The 19,950-nt window shown below is 41.6% G+C and overlaps 1 protein-coding gene across 1 annotated transcript; it reads right to left on the bottom strand.

Moving 5' to 3' along the window:
- Positions 1 to 9,115: 9,115 nt before the first annotated feature.
- Positions 9,116 to 19,480, bottom strand: LOC130082965 (5-hydroxytryptamine receptor 7). The gene is made up of 2 exons (XM_056247924.1): positions 18,864 to 19,480; positions 9,116 to 10,352 (listed from the first exon to the last, which is right to left on the bottom strand). The coding sequence occupies exons 1-2, from the start codon at positions 19,328 to 19,330 to the stop codon at positions 9,602 to 9,604; spliced, it is 1,218 nt and encodes a 405-aa protein (XP_056103899.1). The 5' UTR covers positions 19,331 to 19,480; the 3' UTR covers positions 9,116 to 9,601.
- Positions 19,481 to 19,950: the final 470 nt, after the last annotated feature.

Here is a 19,950-nt window from a genome sequence, read left to right as displayed (position 1 = left end):
TGTTTCCTATTTCCTAGTCTGTCTAGTCTGTTTCATATAACTGAACACAAGGTGTCAGCAGTGTTCAATACTTCTGTCAGGACTACTGTATTGTATGTTCTGAGACTCTCCTCCTATACTTGTATTATAAATATAGTTTTATACTATGTAGGGTTCAATTGAAAACAAATGCCAAAAAAACAACGTATTTTCGCATTCAAATCTTTAGCATAATCGGTGAGAAAAATTGAACAAACTAAGTCTATCATCATCAGCATGTTAAATGTCAAACTAACTTCTACCACACTTTTGGAAGTTAACTTCTAGGCTACTTACTATATCCATGCCGACTCCCCTCCCTCCTGCACCCCCCTCATTAAACAACCTGTCCACAATGTGGAGCTCAATTGTATTCGCAGGAGCGCTGCTGCAGATCTCCATTGTGTGATTGGAGAGGCAAACCCTCAGGTGGCCCATCGGGTCCGTACCTTTCACTTTCTGGAGGTCTAAATGGGCTTCTGGCTGTTTCACTCCCACAATAGAATGACTGGAGACAGGTCACGTGACCACCTGTGAGTCAGACCAAGACAAAAGATTGCCACGGGGAAGCCAAGTGCATTGAAAAAAACACCGCCTCTCTCTACCCGGTTCTGAGACAGCAGCTGATTCAGTGAGTCCGTTTTACCCTGTGCTCGTGCTCCATTGTGCTTGTCTTTAACGTGGCCCACGAACACGGTAATCTGCTATGTATTTTTCCATTCCTTTCATGTCTTCGCAGCACGAAGCTTTAAGACATGAATGACAATTAGGCCTAATGAAACTTTGTATGTGTGGGTGCAGCGAATGTCAAAATGTGCAAAGATATCAGAAGTAAAGCCTAATAATCCCCCATACAAAGCAGCATAAATTCAACTGAAACCACTTTTAAGTTTCAACCCTTCGACTTTGATCCCATTTTAATTAGAGGAAACATGCTAAGTTCGCATACTCGTTTCTCTGAAAAACACTTCTACAGCCAGTTATTTTACTTTGAAATATGTGTTTTGAGGCTGGAATGTTTGTTTTTGTTTTGGTATGTGATATTGCACATTACCAATTTGCCAATTTTCATTGTCCTGTTGCTGTTCCTGTTGCGTGTGCTCGAACTGGCAACCCGTGTGAACGCCGTCCAGTCTGAGGGGCAGGTGGCGGGAGAAACAACGATCTCCGATATTTTGAATAGGACTGCAGTACCTATTTCGACCACTAGTTGTCATTCTTACAGACTGCACCTTTAATTACTCAAAACACAGCGTGCCTAGTCAAGCAGATGCAAAATTGTAAATGTACTTAATTTTGCTGCAGAATTCTAAAACTATAAAGTATAAAATGATCTGCTCATAGTTTGTGCGACTAATATCCTATATGTAGTAAGCATGGATTTGTGTTGTTTTACACGGAAATTTATATTGCTCACGTTTTGTAAATGAGGCCTGTTGAGTGTTGAAACACTTTGAAATATCATCATCTATCATCATCTCATTTTGAAGTTTTTATGATGCATAAATTGATGATGAAGCAAAAACAGGCAGCCTTAAGATCACTTCAGCCGACTTGATTTTGCATATCCAAAGCCCGCCAAAACTCCACAAATGTTGTCTTCCTATGTAGATTAAGGTTAAAGTCACCATGAAATCAAAATTGAGAAATCAAAACTGAATTAATCTGTAATTAAAATAACTTCCCCTCCCTCTTGTAGTGACATCTCTTCTCTGATGACGTGTTTACTGGCGCGAGGGCGGGACAACCTGTCAATCACATGAGATCGACCAATAGCAAACCACAGCCATCCAATCAATTCCACATGGAAAAAGTAAAGTCCTGCCCTACATTTTGTCTTGTTTGAGAAGCCGTTTCACTCGGATATAGGCCTTCGTCAAAATAGGGAAGAAAAGCCTATCGCAACTTGCGTTTCATGGTGGCTTTAAGCAAAGTTCAGAGTGTATTTATCACCCAGAAGGGGAAATGGAGATGGCAGAAACTGTCACTTCAATGGAGCAATGTTGTGGGATGGAGAAACCAGGGCAGATGGCTAACCCTCAAGTGAGAAGATCTAATTCAGAACTTACATTTCAGTACACAAATGAAAGTGTGTGCAGAAGGCCTTGAGCAGCACTCAAAAAAGTTATGTGATGATTCTGAGCAGCAGACTTGCACTATTTCCTTAGTGCTTAAATGATGCATCTTGCAGCTTCATCACACCTCCACTCATGGTGTAGATGCGTGTGGTTCTTCTGCCTCTGATGCAGCCGTCATGTTTCATCTGCACACTCTGCTAAATTGTTTTGCAGAGGCTCTACACATATTAGCGTTTATTATGTCCAACTTTCCTCAAAGAAATGAAGAGTTAGAGATATGTGGGCAGAGAATCAGTTTGATTCCATTTCATAAGCTCTAGAAGAGCTCCTTTAATTCGATTTCGATTAATTCAGGCATTTATAATGTCCATTTTGATTTCATATGAAATAAGGTGTCAATTCTACAGGGCCGTGTTTCAGATTTATCGATCTTGAGGAAGTATTTGTTTAACATTTGTATCAGTCAGATTTAAAATGCTGACTTTAAGTAAACACATTTGCGCTAATCACATTCAAGACCTACAACATGGTAAACAAGCATCGGAGACACTTGGGCTTCTAGCATATTAAAGCTAATGAAATGCATGTGTAATCGAATATTCATTAGGGTAATGTTTATTAAGAAAACATGAGTATCGAGACAGTTAGGTTTATACACCATCTTACAAAACAAACACTGAGTGCAAAGCATGTACAAGCAGAATACTGATACAACATGTGTTGACTAAGAAGTTTATATTAGAAATATAATATTTAGCACATCTGGTCACAATATGTACAATCTTTCTATATGCAGAACTTGAATCCCTTTGTGAATCAATGTATTTCGCCGTTTAGATTACATTACATCAGACAACAACACATTTACATTGGAAAAATGCAGATCCAAAAAAAAAGGGACAATAAGGCAATGTGCCACAGGCCTAATATATCAAGGGTTAATATACACTCCTAAACAAAATCTTAAGACCGGGGGAAACATTGCAAGTATTCGCATTTCGCGCTGGTGGATCATAACCGGGTTGTAAGTACTGCTTCAAAATGCCAAAAGAAGAAACAGGAGCAAGAGACAAAAAATAGAGAGTTGGCAATTTATTGAAAACTGCATTTAAACTTAAACGGGCTGTTCATCAGCTGATCAAAAGTTTAAGACCATAGCCCAAAAATAAACCTACAACAGAACTAAAAGTGTCAAAAAAGGACTCAGTAGTGAGTAGCCCCACCGTTCTTGTTGATCACTTCAAAAACTCGTTTCGGCCTCCTTGATGCGACTGTTCCCAGGAGGCTGCTGGGAACGTTGCTCCATGTGGTGAAGATGGCTTCACGAAGGGCATCCACGGTCTGGAACTGACGTCCATTTTTGTAAACTTTCCTTGCCATCCATTCCCAAATGTTCTCAATGGGATTTAGATCAGGAGAACACGCAGGATGGTCCAAAAGAGCAACGTTATTCTCCTGGAAGAAGTCCTTCGTCAGGCGGGCGTTGTGAATTGCAGCGTTGTCCTGTTGAAAGACCCAGTCATTACCGCACAGACGGGGGCCCTCAGTCAAGAGGGATAGCCAGCCGCCGTTTGACGCCCCTGGACAACCTGAAGCTCCATTTTCCCATTGAAGGAAAAAGCACCCCAAATCATGATGGAGCCTCCTCCACTGTGCCGCGTAGAAAACATCTCCGGTGGGATCTCCTTGTCATGCCAGTAACGTTGGAAGCCATCAGGACTGTCCAGGTTAAATTTTTTCTCGTCAGAGAATAAAACTTTCTTCCACCTTTCAATGTCCCATGTTTGGTGCTCCCTTACAAATTCCAAACGGGCAAGTTTGTGGCGTGGGAGGAGACGTGGCCTTTGAAGACGTTTTTTGTTCTTGAAGCCCTTCTCTCGCAGATGACGTCTTATGGTTATTGGGCTACAGTCAGCATCAGTAAGTGCCTTAATTTGGGTCGAGGATCGACCTCTGTCTTCACGGACAACCCGTCGGATCCTGCGGCTCAGTGCAGGTGAATTTTTTTTGGGTCAACCACTTGACTTTTTTGTCCCATAATTCTCAGGATCTTTTAAGAAATGTAAAATGACTGTCTTACTGCATCCAACCTTGGCAGCGATGGCGCGTAGCGAGAGGCCTTGCTTGTGCAGCTCAACAATCCTGCCACGTTCAAAGAGAGAAAGCCTTTTTGCCTTTGCCATCAGGAGATCATGACAGTGTGACTGCCTGAAGATCAATGACACGAAAGCCATATTTTAGTGCAGATTTTACCTTTTTATGCCTATGGTCTTAAACTTTTGATCAGCTGATGACCAGCCTGTTTAAGTTTAAATGCAGTTTTCAATAAATTGCCTACTCTCTATTTTTTGTCTCTTGCTCCTGTTTCTTCTTTTGGCATTTTGAAGCAGTACTTACAACCCGGTTATGATCCACCAGTGCGAAATGCGAATACTTGCAATGTTTCCCCCGGTCTTAAGATTTTGTTCAAGAGTGTATTATTAACCCTTGAAAAGTGTTGTGGCATTTTTTTTTTTAAATAAAATGTGTATTTAATAAATAAATAAAAAATGCCACAACACTTTTCAAGGGTTAATAATGCAATAGCATGCATATTTACACAGTAGCTGAATGCATAACATTTCTGATGTAGAAATCACTGAAAAACTGAAATTAGTACCGACATCATTTTTTTAAAACCTATTTATTTGTTTAAATTATTGTATAAATTTATCTGTATTCGTTTTTGAAGAAAAGACCATGTTGTGTCACTCATCAGAAATAAAGCTATCTCATGTTAAATTCAAGGCTCAGAAGCACAACAGATAGGGATTAAAGGTAGGGTATAGGCAATCTTCGGAGAGGCTAGCAATAGCAAGCTAGCTTTGAAAGCATAAGATCCCAACCTCCCTTCAGAGCGCCTCCAAAGCCACGCCTCCTTCAAAACACTTGATAATGGCATGCGAGCAAACAAAAGCATCACGAGAGACGGCGTTTAACTACCTCGTCTCAAAGCACATTTAACATTACAATAATACTGAACAAAAACAATTTAATGAGCTCTGACCTGTACCACCTGACTGCTGCAGATTCATTTCAGCATTGATAGTGTTGCCATTGAAACGCATATATTCAAGTCTCTTACAAATCACAGTAGTTATGGCGTAAACGCAGCATAAGCTCGTTGTTTTGGTTCAAAAGGAAATGTAAAAGGCAGCTGCTGTTTCGGTCGCGGTGTGCGGTGACTGACGTCTGTCTAACTCTGCATAGCAAGAAACGCACTGATGACGTGTGATGTCTGCGCAAGCAAGTGCGCGGAGGTACATGCGTTGACAGGCAGGTAGGACTTCGTATCATTGCATTCGGACCGAATTCAATGATTGGACGAACATTTTATGGTCCTACGCCTTCCACAGATGATATATATAGGCTTAGCTACATGTAAATAAATTTAGACCACTTACTTCAACTTTTATTTATTTATATAGCGCAATTAGTGCTTCACAGTTTACAGTAAAAACATACATCTATAAAAACATTTATGAATCCTAGCAGATGAACGCATGACTAAACACTCCTAGACATTCCCCTTCACCCACCAACAGTATAATGAGATCAGTGTAGAGAGAAATAAAACTAACTACAAATAAGTAATAACTACAATGTGCACTACCCTTAACTAAAAGCTAAAAAGATACGTTTTTAACTGAGACTTAAAGATTTCTATTGTTTGAGCTAATCGGGTATGAAGGGGAAGACTGTTCCACAACTTGGGAGCCACAACTGAAAAAGCTTGGCCACCCTTTGGCTTCTTTTTAGAATTGGGGACCGCCAGCAAGGATTGGTTCGTTGATCTTAATGTCCTGTCTGATGCGTAAGAATCTAAAAGGTCAACAATGTAGTTGTAGTTAAAGGGGTCATATAATGCACTTTCCAAGTTGATTGTACTGAAATGTGTGTTGGCAGTGCCTGTACACAACCATCATATAACGATAAAAATCCATCCAGTGTTTTTGTTTTAATCTCCTTATATGTTTTCCCGTCTCAAATCGAGCCGTCTGACCGTGTGACGTCACACGGTCGGACGCCCCTCCCACGATTGTTGATTGACAGCACCGTTTCAACACAGACCCGCCCTGAGCGAGCTGTTGTCATAGTCCGCCATTGTTGATACGCTGGAGCAGAATGGTGTCTAAGCGATTGTGGTGTTCTGTTCTTGGGTGTAATAACAAACACAGTCATTTTGATGTTCCTAAATCCGAACCGCTGAAGACGCAGTGGCTGAGTTTTGTTTTCGAAGGGAATATTCCCCACGAGCAACGTCAATGCTTTCATGTTTGCGCGAATCATTTCTCACCAGACTGCTTTATAAACGAGGGTCAGTATAAAGCTGGTTTTACTAAGAAGCTGCTCCTGAAAAATCAAAAAATCGGTACCAACTCTTCATGTTCCTGCTGCACCTCCAGAAGAAGTGAGTGTAAAGTTGTATTAACCTTTATATTAATCTTTGCAAATCGCGGAAAAAAAAAAAATTTTCATGACCATTAGCTGTAACATCAATCTGTCAATGAACGTTAGTTCATCAGTAAACACATCAGTAAACACACAGCGTACGTATCTCACTACTCTACCCTGCCAGTGCATACAAAGATAGATCAAAGTGACATTACGTTAACCAACCATTCAGAAACGTCCTGTTCGAGCCTTAATTGTCGAAATTCTTCGGGGCCGTCATCTTGTTCCGGGTCCGACTCCGACTCCGGTTCAAACTGATACGGTTGCACAGATGTGTCCTCAGAGACTCCCGCTGCCATTCTCTCTCCAAAATATACCCTCAACTGTTGTCAAGGCAACACTCCACGTGCGTTCTGTCGAAACACCCGCAGAACAGAGGGGCGGAGTGACCAAAGCTCATTATACTGATTGGCTTCATCACTGTCTCCTCTTCACCAGTAAGCTGGTGTGTGGTGGGCGTTCTGGCGCAATATGGCTACCGTCGCATCATCCAGGTGGATGCTGCACATTGGTAGTGGTTGAGGAGATTCCCCCTTCAATGTAAAGCGATTTGAGTACCCAGAAAAGCGCTATATAAATGTAACCGATAACTCCCTAGTAATTTTAGTGAAAAATCAGGTCTATTGGAGACGTCCAATAGATTTCCTAGGCGCGCAGAAAGAACACAACAGACAGTGTAATCACCATAGGAAAATCTCAGAGTAAAACTGGGAGCTGTGAAAAATATGAGACAGGTGGTTTGCCATGATGAGAAGTTTATCCATGTATCATCTTTTTACTCTTTTAATTCCTTTTATAACTGTTTTAATTTTCCTTGCTTTTATTTTGTGATTATTTTAATTAATTTCTGTGTAAAGCACTTTTAATTACCATAGTGTATGAAATGTGCTATATAAAAAAACTTGCCTTGCCTTAGTAATGACTGAAGTCATTGTAAGCTTTTGAGATTTTTGTAAGGTTTTAGATAATAATCGCTTCTGACATATTTGGTAACACTTGAGTCATTACTAGTGGGTTACCATGATCTTCACTTTAGAATACTGTTCCAAGTGGCCAGTAATTCCTTTAGAAGGATGTATAACACTTGAGTCATTACAATCCAAAACCTTACAAAAATCTAATTTAAAGGATAATTCCGGTATTTAACACTTTGAGTCTATTTTGTAGTTTGTTTTGGATGAACTAGAATGGTGGACTTAGAAATTTTGACGATGGGTCCTGTCTCGACTTTTTGACTATTTTAGAATCGCCTCTGAGTGCTTCAGAGTGGATGTCTATGGGCATGCTCAAACATGTCCTTAAAACAACCCTTAACGTTCGTTTTCAAAACTGTGCAACTCACCGAGTGGTTAGTGGTGTTCGTTGATGTTCCAAAACAAGTAGCGTAGCGAAATACAGTTTCTGTCGTGTTTTATTTGCCATTTTTTAAAATCGCATTGATGTCTGCTGGAGGTCTCAGTGCTCGTTGATATTACTGCGCTACCGGAAACGGAAAGGGGTCTGTTTACATTTGGTTGTAGTCTTTTCGCTCGGTTCTCCGTCTCTCAGAAGGCTAGCGTGAGCTGAGCAACTGCGGCAAAGTGGTTGTCGCCATCAAGTGGTCGGGAGTGTGCTAACGCTTCAGACTCAAATATCGAGCGGAAGTTTATATGCGGTTGTGAGGTATCTGAAAAAATAGTTCCACTATAGCAAATAACACGGATTGAAAGCATACATTGCGCCGATATATTTGTTTCTAATCATCAACAAACACCACTAACCACTCGGTGAGTTGCACAGTTTTGAAAACGAACGTTAAGGGTTGTTTTAAGGACATGTTTGAGCATGCCCATAGACATCCACTCTGAAGCGGTCAGAGGCGATTCTAAAATAGTCAAAAAGTCGAGACAGGACCCATCGTCAAAATGTCTAAGTCCACCACTCTAGTTCATCCAAAACAAACTACAAAATAGACTCAAAGTGTTAAATACCGGAATTATCCTTTAAGGCTCTCACAAATAAATAGTATGGGTATATTATACATTTTCTGAGTCATCAGAGTGCCTTGAGTATTGAAGTTGTTGAGTTTTGTGCCCCTGGTGTTCTTTCATGCCACAGGGATAAAAGAAAGCATACAGTTTAGGCGGAAATTATTTTAGGGGGTTAGTAACTTCATGAGATTTCGCTACCACCCCTGCACTGCTATCGTGATTTTTCTAATACTAGTGGTGTATACCTTGCCAAAAATCACTATGAGACTTTGTCCCCCCAGATGATACCGATGGACCAAATTTGGGGCCCTGGCTCATGGACTATAGGGAGTTATCATGCTTTTCACTTTAGAATACTGTTTCAAATAATTAGTAATTCTGTCTGAAGGATTTGGTAATACCTGCGTAATTACTAGTTGGTTACCATGATCTTTACTTTATAATTAATCATAAATTGTGCATTACTCTCATTAATTATGAAACTGTATATAGCAGTTCTTAGTAGTCCTCTGGGAGGTATGCAAAAAATAGTAGTTACTGATTAGCTAATAGTGAACTCATTCAACTGAGCGCTATTATTTACTAATTCGTTAATCAGAGTTTCTTGTTAGTTAATAGTAGTTACTAGAATGTTAATATTGCGTTACTCATTTGTTCCTGAGTAGTTAGAACAGTATTCTAAAGTGTTATCAAAAACACATTTTCTGAACATTTGCCATTACTCGTGTTTCATGGGACTCAACCCAAGCACATCGCAAGTGTAATGATGTACCAGGTGGGCCACCAAGCTACTAGCGTTCATTTCAGCTAAAAACTGCAGTGAGTTGTGTGTATAGGTATGTTTTAATGTTTGTTTGTTTTTAAAAAAGAGGTATGTTTTTCCAGTGATGCTACGTAGGAAACTTCACTGTCTTGGGATGTTTTGATGAATCCGACTTATTGTAATTCCCAATGAACTCCTTCCAAACTGTGTTTCTTGACTTTTAGAAGAGTCAAGAGGATATTTTGCACCATCCCATTATATAAACAGATTGAGAGCAGTCAGAGTTTTAGAGCCTCATGCACTCCCATAGCCGAGAGTCGGCGGTTGATGTTTCGATAACGGCAGCGTAACAGGTCTTTATAAGTTGAACGCAGGTCTCGGTTGAAGAAGGCATAGATGAAAGGGTTCATGAGCGAGTTGGTGTAGCCCAACCAAAGCAGTACCCGCTCCAGCCAGACAGGGGCGCAACTGCAGAGCAGCCCGCAGATGAACGGCCGCGCTGTGGTGAAGAGGAAAAACGGCAACCAGCAGAACGAAAAAATTCCCACGATCACCCCAAGAGTGGTGGCCGCCTTCTGCTCCCGCCTGAAAATCGAGGCGCTCCGACGTTCGCGGTTCAACAGGCAGGAGAGGGTGGAAAACTCCTCGGTAGCTGCAGGGTTCTTCATCCCTTGCATGCAGAGCCCCTCTACGGTGGCCAACGCTGGTTCAGGACAGGCCATCTGAATTTGGGGAAGTGCGGCGAAGTGGTGTTTGGCCCCACTTTTGCGGGCAGCTTTGAAAATCTTGTAATACATGAAAAGCATGACCACCATTGGAATGTAGAAGGCCACAGCTGTGGAGTAGAGGGTGTAGCCCACATCCTGGCTGATCAGACACACTCCCGCAGTGTTGACGTTCTGAGCCCAACCGCAGAATGGTGGCAGAGTGATGGATGCAGACACCAACCAAACGCCGACTATCATCTTGGCCATAAGCAGTCCATTCTGTCTCGCTGGGTAGGTCAAAGGGCGAGTGATTCCGAGGTATCTGCGGAAACAGAGGATAGCGCGTTTAATGAGGTAACTTATGGAAATGTTTCATAGAAAAGGAACAAATGACATGTTTCACGTTTTAGCAGAGAACTGCATTCCTCAAAACGACTGAACCCAAAGATCTCGCACACGATCTACCCTGGTATATGCCAGATATGGCTCAAAATTCCTCAAAAGCACCAGACCCAATAAATTCCTACTGACCTGAATTTTGCCAACAAACTGAGTGGAAAATACATTGTTCACAGCTAAATCTCTGGTATGTCAGACAACTCAACTAACCAAGCAACTCGGCCAACAAAAGTGCTGTAGCATCCGAATATGCCTACATCCCTACCATATAGTGGGGGGAAAACAGTATGTGAAATGTGTAGAAAGTCCAAAATCACAGTATTCATAAAACATTAGGCGTAAAGTACCAGGATGACCTACTACTACAGCCGAGATTCTGAGTAGTAAATCCACTGACAGCGAAAGGCACATGTCCTGCGTTCCTAACCAAATGTAGCACCTACTCAGTTTTTCGGACGCTCCATTATCTTCATATACATATAAGAACAGTATTGGATTGGGTTCACAATCAGTTGTTCTTTCTTTCTGAATGCACTCAGTGTCAAGGGAAAAAGTTACATTTCTCTGTGTGTGTTAAACTTGCATTAAGATGTTCATTCAACTTGATGTTTCAGTTGTCAAAAAGTTTCAGACAGCATTAGCATATTCACTCTAGTCTAGATGGCTTCAAAAGCTTTCAAAAAGAACTAATTATAAATATGTAATGTTTGCATTAGCAGTAATTCTTGCTGCATCTCTCTCTTCTCTGTGCTGTTAAGTCACCATTTAATGCTTATAGGTATACCCTTGGACATGAAATAAGGAATATAGCCTGTTAGAGATGTTTCTGATCTCATTGTCCACATCATTAATGTCGAGACTGAAACACACCTCTAAAGTTTACAGTTGGAGCTGTCTTGGGGGTTATTGTGAACCAACATGTTTAGCTTTGGTGAAGGTTTGAATCCTTGAAATTCAAAACAAAATCACATTCTCTAGAGATTTTACCACAAATCACTGCATTCATTCATCAAAATCTGATTTCATCAAAATCTGTTTCACATCAGTGAGCATTTCAAAAGACTTCAGTGTAACTAAAGGTTCTCTAAATTTTGAATAGCACACAGTACATTGGCTTCTCTTTACCTACCAAAGCAGAAAGTCTCTATACCCTTGCCCACCTCTAAAAATAAAAGCTTTCATTTCACGCATGAGAATCCCTCTCTGATCAAGAAAGGGCTTAGAGACACACTTATTGGACCTGAGACTTAAGGTAGTTAAAACCTTTCATACACCTACACAGAAACTCCATATAAATCGCTGAACCATGAAACCATTTAATAATAGTTGCTAAAGTGCTCTCTTTAACTTTTTTAATTTTGTTTATTATTCAGACAATTAAAACATAATGAGTTAAAGATATCGAATATAATTTGGAGGTTATATTAAAGGTAAATCATTATTTATTTATTTACTTTTTAAAAATGTTTGTTCAAATAACCCTATAAAGTACATATGAGCAATAGTATTAGTGATGTTTGTATTAGCAAGCACCACTCATGATATGCAGATGACTGAAAGCCTCTTCATGTCATCATCAAACACTGTGCTATCAAATATAGGCTAAATCAGCAGGGTAGTAGCGTCTTTTGATGTTGAGTACTGTCTACACTCCAGTTTGCTCTTTGTGCCTCCTGTCATACTGGATGAAATACAGCCCGCTTGCAGACGCCTCTCAGAAAACTGGAATAATAACTGGATTAAAAACAGCACTCAGTTGGAAAAGTGAAATGGGAAATGAACACTGTAGTCTGGGGCACTTCTCAAGATTGGACGGCTGATGCTAACAGTTACAGGTCAAGCAAATGAGCGGAAGTTATTGTGACTCTTAATGAGACATGATTTGAGAACCAGCAAAAGGATTACAAGGGACTGTAAGGACAGACATGGGTAGTTACGAAACCCAAGCTTTGAATGCCATATTCGGTCATTAGAGACAGTACACCAGACAAAAGCAGCTAATGCTAAACGTAAGATTAAAAAACTTTCATTCAGACAGGCAGGTGGATGAATGCGTTTAATTCTGAGTATCATCAGCAAGCACTTAAGTCAGTGTCTGTGTACTTCAGTCATGGGCATGATGTAATCACAGCATAACATTTGTTGCTGCTGTAATTGATTTTGAAAACAACATTTGCTGTTGCAAAACCCATTGAGATACCTACAGGCATCATAGGTGAACTCCACCTCAAAAACTAAGGCAAGCTCCAAATGCTGGCCAAATAAAAATAATCAAATGTGTCCAAACCAGAGAAGGCCGTTCCAGTGCCTATTTTGATAGTTTTGGTTAGCAATACTGTTTCACACCGGAGGAACCTTTTCATAGTTCCTAGAACTACTGGCGAAAGAGCCCGGATTTTGGCGCGTTCGCACCGCATGAACTAGGAACTTTTTTAGTTCTAGGAACTCTTTTGGAGGAACTAATTTAGCTCCTACTTCAGGGTCGGGTCTAAACCAGCACTATAGGAACTACAGTGACGTTTGTGTACACTGATTGGCCGAATGCACGTGAAACACCAGCACCCGACATTTTTAAAAAGGCTGTGTAAACACAGATTATAGCCTATATATTTACTCCACAAACTAGCTCTACGAACATGGAAAACAGTGATAGATGGGCCTCTTTAACCTTTACGCTGAGGAGAAAATCCAACGCAACTTTGAGGGGACAAAGCGAAACATGATTATGTATTTCTGCTCAGCTGGCAACACTGGACATCAACCACACGGCATATTAACTTTTTATTACTGTCTACTTGTTATAATCTAATACCATATTAGACTGACCAAGGAGAATGTGAGCACTGTGTTTTAAGGCTCTGGCGTTCTCCGCGCCGTCAAAATAAAAGTCACAACAACAAGCGCGGCTTACGTCACTTCTGAGTTCCTACTGGCGGTGCAAATGCAACCAGAAAACTTTCCTAGGGGAACCATTTGTTCTCGGGGAGCCACCCTGGGGTGCGTTTCCCAAAACCATAGTTGCTAAAGTTAGTAACTTTGTTGGTTGCAATGCAATTTCCCATTGCCAACCAACTAAGTTACTAACAGGTTACAGGTTATGGTTTTGGGAAACGCACCCCTAGTTAGTTCCTAGAACTAAGTTCCTAGAACTATCCAGTGCGAAAGCCCCTTATGCTTGAGTATTGCGCTGTTAGCTTAGCAACATGCTAATATCAATTATAAATCGCAATCTAAATTGATTTTAAATAAGTCATTTGCAATTATATTGAAATCAAATGCAAGTCTTCTGTGTGGAGCAACATTTGTATGCCGTTTGTAGCATTCCAAATGAGATTGCATGCCAATTAGGAAGTTCACTTAAAAGGAGCTGTCTATTTGCAACTAAGCAGCTCAGTAAGTTTTGGAATTGGAACCCATGTTATGTTGTAGCAGCTGATTGTCTGAAGCTAGTACAACTCAAGACTTTTTTTGTAGCATGATGGGCAGACAAAAGCGAAAAACAGATCAAAGCAAAATTGAAGGTCTCAATATGACAAGATTGTTATAGGTGGTAATGTTTAGATTACATCAACATTACTGAATTTGCACTGCAGCATTCAGTTATGTGTAACGAAAAGCGCTCTTGAACCGTCAAATGTATCAGAGCAAATTAACTTGAGAGAACAGCAGTAGTCGAAAACAAAGAAAGAAAAATTCTGAGAAGATATTATTAGAGAACTGTATTTTCAGTATCATCTGACCTTCAAACGCCTTTTGTGAATAATTTTATTAAGAGGATCTGTTCAAATTGATAAATTACACTAATTTACCTCAACTGGATATTTTATGTCTATTGTGTTTTCGCTTTCACATGCATTCGTGAATGGTATTAAGTGTGCAATATACAGTATATCTGGTTTTACTAGTCATACCCCTTTGAAGAATAATTTCATATGCCATATACATAGTGTTGTTATGTCAGTCTGTGTTCCCCTGTCATTTCTTGTTTTAGCAGTTCCCCATTATGTCTATTAGTCTTCCCAGGTGTCCCCGGTTAACCACGCCCCCTTGTTATCTTGTTCAGCTCGTTTGCCCTTGTATTTAAGCCCTGTGTTTCAGTCCAGTCTTTGTGAGTTCTTGTATTGTTACTGTTAATGTTGGATGCCCTGTTCCTGTTCTGAGTCTGAGTCTTTGTGAAGTTTTCAGTTTATTTAATAAAGTGTACTGCATGTGGATCCTGCTTCCTCCGTGCTTCAACCACCATCGTAACAGAAGAACTCACCGAAACTATGGATCCAGTAGTCACAAACAACCAGGCCCTAAGGAGATACCTGTTGTCAATGTCACAAGATGGCCAGCCCATAGTAAGGTATGTGAAGGACTTCTGGGCTTGCTGCCATTTAGCGTCCCTAGACGACGTCCAGCTTATAGAGCTGTTCCGGAGCGGACTAGACGAGGGCATCGCTCTTATGATGCCAGATGACTATACCGACTGGACGCTAGAACGGTATATCGACCTGGCACTTTTCCTGAGCGATTCGTCGTTTGCTGTGGACATGGAGAAGAAACTCCATCAACCAGTAGTATCCCTTCAGTCTGGTCTTTACGTCACTCCCATTATCAAGCCACCCACCAGATCGATCTATAGCCGTCTGGTGTCCAGCGTGGCCGATCCCCCGCTGAGGTCAGCACGGGTTGCCAAAAAGGCTAACCTGCTTGGGACTCGTTTCGTCCAGACCGTCCCGCCTGCCGAGCCAGAGCTTCACGTCAGCCACGTCCAGCCAGAGCTTCACGTCAGCCACGTCCAGCCAGAGCTTCACGTCAGCCACGTCCAGCCAGAGCTTCACGTCAGCCACGTCCAGCCAGAGCTTCACGTCAGCCACGTCCAGCCAGAGACCGTCCAGCCAGAGACCGTCCAGCCAGAGACCGTCCAGCCAGAGACCGTCCAGCCCACTTCTGCCCAGCCAGAGACCGTTCACGTCACGTCTGCTCAGCCAGAGACCGTTCACGTCACGTCTGCCCAGCCAGAGACCGTTCACGTCACGTCTGCCCAGCCAGAGACTGATCACGCCACGCATGCGCCGCCTGAGCCCTCAGTGACCGCAACACTGGCCATTATGGCCACAGCCATGTGGTGTGTGTGGGCTACGCACACACTTGAGCCGGTGTCCGCTGATCCTGCGCCACAGCCCGCTGATCCTGCGCCAGAGCCCGCTGATCCTGCGCCAGAGCCCGCTGATCCTGCGCCAGAGCCCGCTGATCCTGCGCCGGTGTCTGTTCCTGCTGATGACCCCATGGCTGACCCTAAGAAAATTTTGGGGGGGGGGCAGTAGGACCCTTGATGGGACTGTGAAGGCCGCACCGCCATGGCCGCCCGAAGGGTCTTCTCCGCCATGGCCGGCCGAAGGGTCCTCTCCACCATGGCCGCTCGAAGGGTCTTCACCGCCGTGGCCGCCCGAAGGGTCTTCACCACCGTGGCCGCCCGAAGGGTCTTCACCGCTGTGGCCGCCCGAAGGGTCTTCACCGCCGTGGCCGCCCGAGGAGTCTTCACCGCCATGGCCGCCCGAAGGGTCTTCGCCGCCGTGGCCGCCCGAAGGGTCTTCGCCGCCGTGGCCGCCCGAGGGGTCTTCGCCGCCGTGGCCGCCCGAGGGGTCTTCGCCGCCGTGGCCGCCCGAGGGGTCTTCGCCGCCGTGGCCGCCCGAGGGGTCTTCGCCGCCGTGGCCGCCCGAGGGGTCTTCGCCGCCGTGGCCGCCTGAGGGGTCTTCGCCGCCGTGGCCGCCGGAAGGGTCTTCGCCGCCGTGGCCGCCCGAACTACCTAGTCCACCCTGGTCGCCTGCGCAGCCTGCTCCGCCCTGGTCGCCTGCGCAGCCAGCTCCTTCCCATCCCATGGCCCAGGTCCGCCCACGTTCCTGGCCCACCATTGCAAGGCCCTGGTCCTGTTCCCCGTGCGGACCTGGCCCTCCATCCCTCCCCCAGGACCGCCTCCGCTCCACCACCCTCCTGAAATGTCTGTTTTTTGTTTTTGTTTTGATGGGCGTCGGGAGCCGCCCATTGAGGGGGGGCTATGTTGTTATGTCAGTCTGTGTTCCCCTGTCATTTCTTGTTTTAGCAGTTCCCCATTATGTCTATTAGTCTTCCCAGGTGTCCCCGGTTAACCACGCCCCCTTGTTATCTTGTTCAGCTCGTTTGCCCTTGTATTTAAGCCCTGTGTTTCAGTCCAGTCTTTGTGAGTTCTTGTATTGTTACTGTTAATGTTGGATGCCCTGTTCCTGTTCTGAGTCTGAGTCTTTGTGAAGTTTTCAGTTTATTTAATAAAGTGTACTGCATGTGGATCCTGCTTCCTCCGTGCTTCAACCACCATCGTAACACATAGTATGTATTGTACTCATTTGGATTGAAGGTTGTTGGGGAACATAACAACTAGCTCTTGTATTGAAATGAAAAGCCATATTGAAAACAGAAACATCTCCATCAGGTGCATGGAGACTTTGGTTGATTGGTATTTTGTAATTTTAACATTCGTCTTCTAAATGAAGCCTTAAAGTTGCCTTAAATAATGACTTCAAGTTGAAGAGAAAACTTTTCACAAAGCTTGTTAAAAGAGAATATTTCTACAGCCATCTATAATCCTTGAATTATTTATCTTCATCACTAGCGAAATTTACTATTCACAGTACTTCATCTACAGTTACACATTGCACTGTCCACGAAACATTCAGATAAGCAGCAAATACACGTTGTCAGGCCAGCGCTTATCATTGAGACTCGTGAAAGGACCTAACTTTTTAATCGAATAACCGCGGCAGGGTGTTCCAGCATGCAGTCCTCACCTCCTGGGGTTCCAGCTCAGAACTTTATCAAAGAGCACCATCAAAATTGCATACGCACCAGGACTCAGCTTCAAAGTCTAGTTCATAGCCTCAAATTACATGGAAGCATTTTTTATTGCTCAGTTTATTTATTTAGGGTTGCTCTTGTGTTTTTATATATATTTGCCTAAACTGCACATATATATATAATAGGCTATAAATATATATATATATATATATATATATATATATATATATATATATATTATGGAAATGGATACCCAACATGCTTTTCAGTTTTCATTAAACAATAATTAGTAACGCTTCTTTTTACAGTCCTGTTATCCATGTACCGGTACTTACTATGTACTTATTAAAGTAATTATAATTACTGGGTAATAACTAGGTACTAACCCTGAACCTACCCCTAAACCTACCCCTAACCCATGTACTTACCTTATATTAGCCAGTACTTTATAGGTAAGTACACTGTAAGTATGCTTAACTAACAGATCCTAGCTCATGCACTTTCAATTATAAGGCCAAGGGATATATTTTAGTATAAGGTTTGGAGTCAAAAATACAATTACATAAATACCTACATCATTTAGATTTGTATGTTATACTCTTAAAACTTTCTAAAATTAAGACATTGTGGATTTTATCCTCCAAAGAAAAATTCCATTATTATCATATTTTGCAATAGCAAGTTCAGATTTTTAATAAAATAAATGTTTATGATATTTTTTATTAATTCATTTAGTAAATGTGTGTGTGTGTGTGTGTGTGTGTGTGTGCGTGTGTGACCTCTATCCATAGTCTATTTATTTATATATTCATGTGGTTGTGACTATTGTCGATGTGTGTATTGTCAGGTGAAAAAAACATAACAGGCTCTTTGTGAATATTTGGATGCTGTGTTGTTTTAATCAGTATTGCTCATTCCAAATAAAATAATCAAATGTGTGTGTGTGTGTGTGTGTGTGTTTAATGAATAACAGGTGGGGGCAGGTTTTCACATTGATATTGGAGCATGTCTGTGAATATTTCTTACATGGGTTATTTAAATAATTTGATATCTTTTTTCATTAAGTTATAATAATAAGTTTTATTTATAGGGTCTTTTTCTATTAATTGATTGAATAGACTATCTATATATATTTTATACAAAATATAGATTTATAGATTTCTGTTGCATATTATTTGAAAATCATAACATCTTGACAACAGCCAAGGATATAGAATTCATTGAATATCTATATAGATTTTATACTATATATAGATTTTATAATTTTGTTTTGAAAACCAGCCAAGAACATAACATTTTCTGAATATCTAGGCTATATATATATATATATATATATATATATATATATATATATATATATATATATAATTTAGTTTTAAATTATTATAAATTATTATTTGAATGATTATTTGAAAACCATAACATCTTGGCTAAAAGACAAGCAAAGCAAATAGCCTAAATAACACACCAATATATAATGATCTGTTAAGCATTATAACATCTATTAACGTTTGTTAATAAAAAGTGTCAAATTATTTGCCATAAACTGCATATGAATTCAATTTCTTTGAAAGAACTAAAACCTTTAAAGAATCTCGAACTCTTCATATGATCTTACCTGTCCACACTGATCACACACAAAGTCATTATTGAAGCCGTGCAGCACATGACATCCATCCCAATAAAGACATTGCAGAAAACCTCCCCAAAGAGCCAGACGCCCCCTGTCAGGTCAGTCACTATGACAAAGGGCATCACGGCTACAGCCACAGAAAGATCAGCTATAGCCAGAGATACTAGCAGATAGTTGGACGGTTGTCTGAGTTTCTTCACGACGCACACCGCAATAACGACCAGGGTGTTTCCCATCACAGTGACCGCAGTGATGGTGCTCAGCATCATCCCAATGACCACAGTCTTAGTCAAGTCCAGGTCCAGAGTCTGCTGCTCCCCACACGACTCATTACTTTTGGGCTCCACTGTGGTTATTAGAACAGTGGGGGAAAACTCAGTTGTCCCATTGACAAAGGCGATTTCGGTCTCTCTGGAACCCGAAACCAGTTCAGCCCCTTGTGTCGTGAACATCACTGTATCGATATTTTGGCAGTGAATAAAACTTCCGCGCCCCTGAAGTGGACAGTGAACGTCATGGTGCCTATACGACCTTTCCGAGTCCGGCTCCAAACGACCAAATACCTACACCCGAGGAGAGTGATGAGAAACACAGAGAACTCTCTCAGCCTCGTTCCGCTGAGGGGGAGAAACAAAACACGTGCTATAAGTAGTTCTGAGAGCCGCTCAGTGAAGAATAGTGAACCTGCCAGTGAACCCTGACAGACGCTAGTGCATAACACTCTTACAAAATAAAAATAAAATATTTGTTTTGCAATTAAAATATGCTTTCAATTAACGCCACTTAAACAAAGCGTTGGTAAAATAATATTGATATTAAATAACTTTATGATATACTAATTTAAAAAGGCTATAGCCTACGTCGTTATTAAGTTCTGGTTTCTGATTGGTGAAAATATATTTACGTATAGGCCTATTTATTAAACTGATTCAGAGAAACCATGATTTTGTTGTTTTAACATAGACCGTATAAAGATTATTCTGATTGGTCAATAGAATGTTTCAGTCCTGGTTTATTCCACAATATAACAGCTTTGATATGCTTATGGATTTTTTTTTTTTTTTTTTTTTTT

Source organism: Rhinichthys klamathensis, unplaced genomic scaffold (genome assembly GCF_029890125.1).
Source record: "Rhinichthys klamathensis goyatoka isolate OS25496 unplaced genomic scaffold, OSU_Roscu_1.1 h1tg000050l_1, whole genome shotgun sequence".
NCBI classification, from domain to species: Eukaryota; Metazoa; Chordata; class Actinopteri; order Cypriniformes; family Leuciscidae; genus Rhinichthys; species Rhinichthys klamathensis.
The sequence above is the reverse complement of the archived record's forward strand: the minus strand, read 5'-3'. Positions and strand labels throughout refer to the sequence as shown.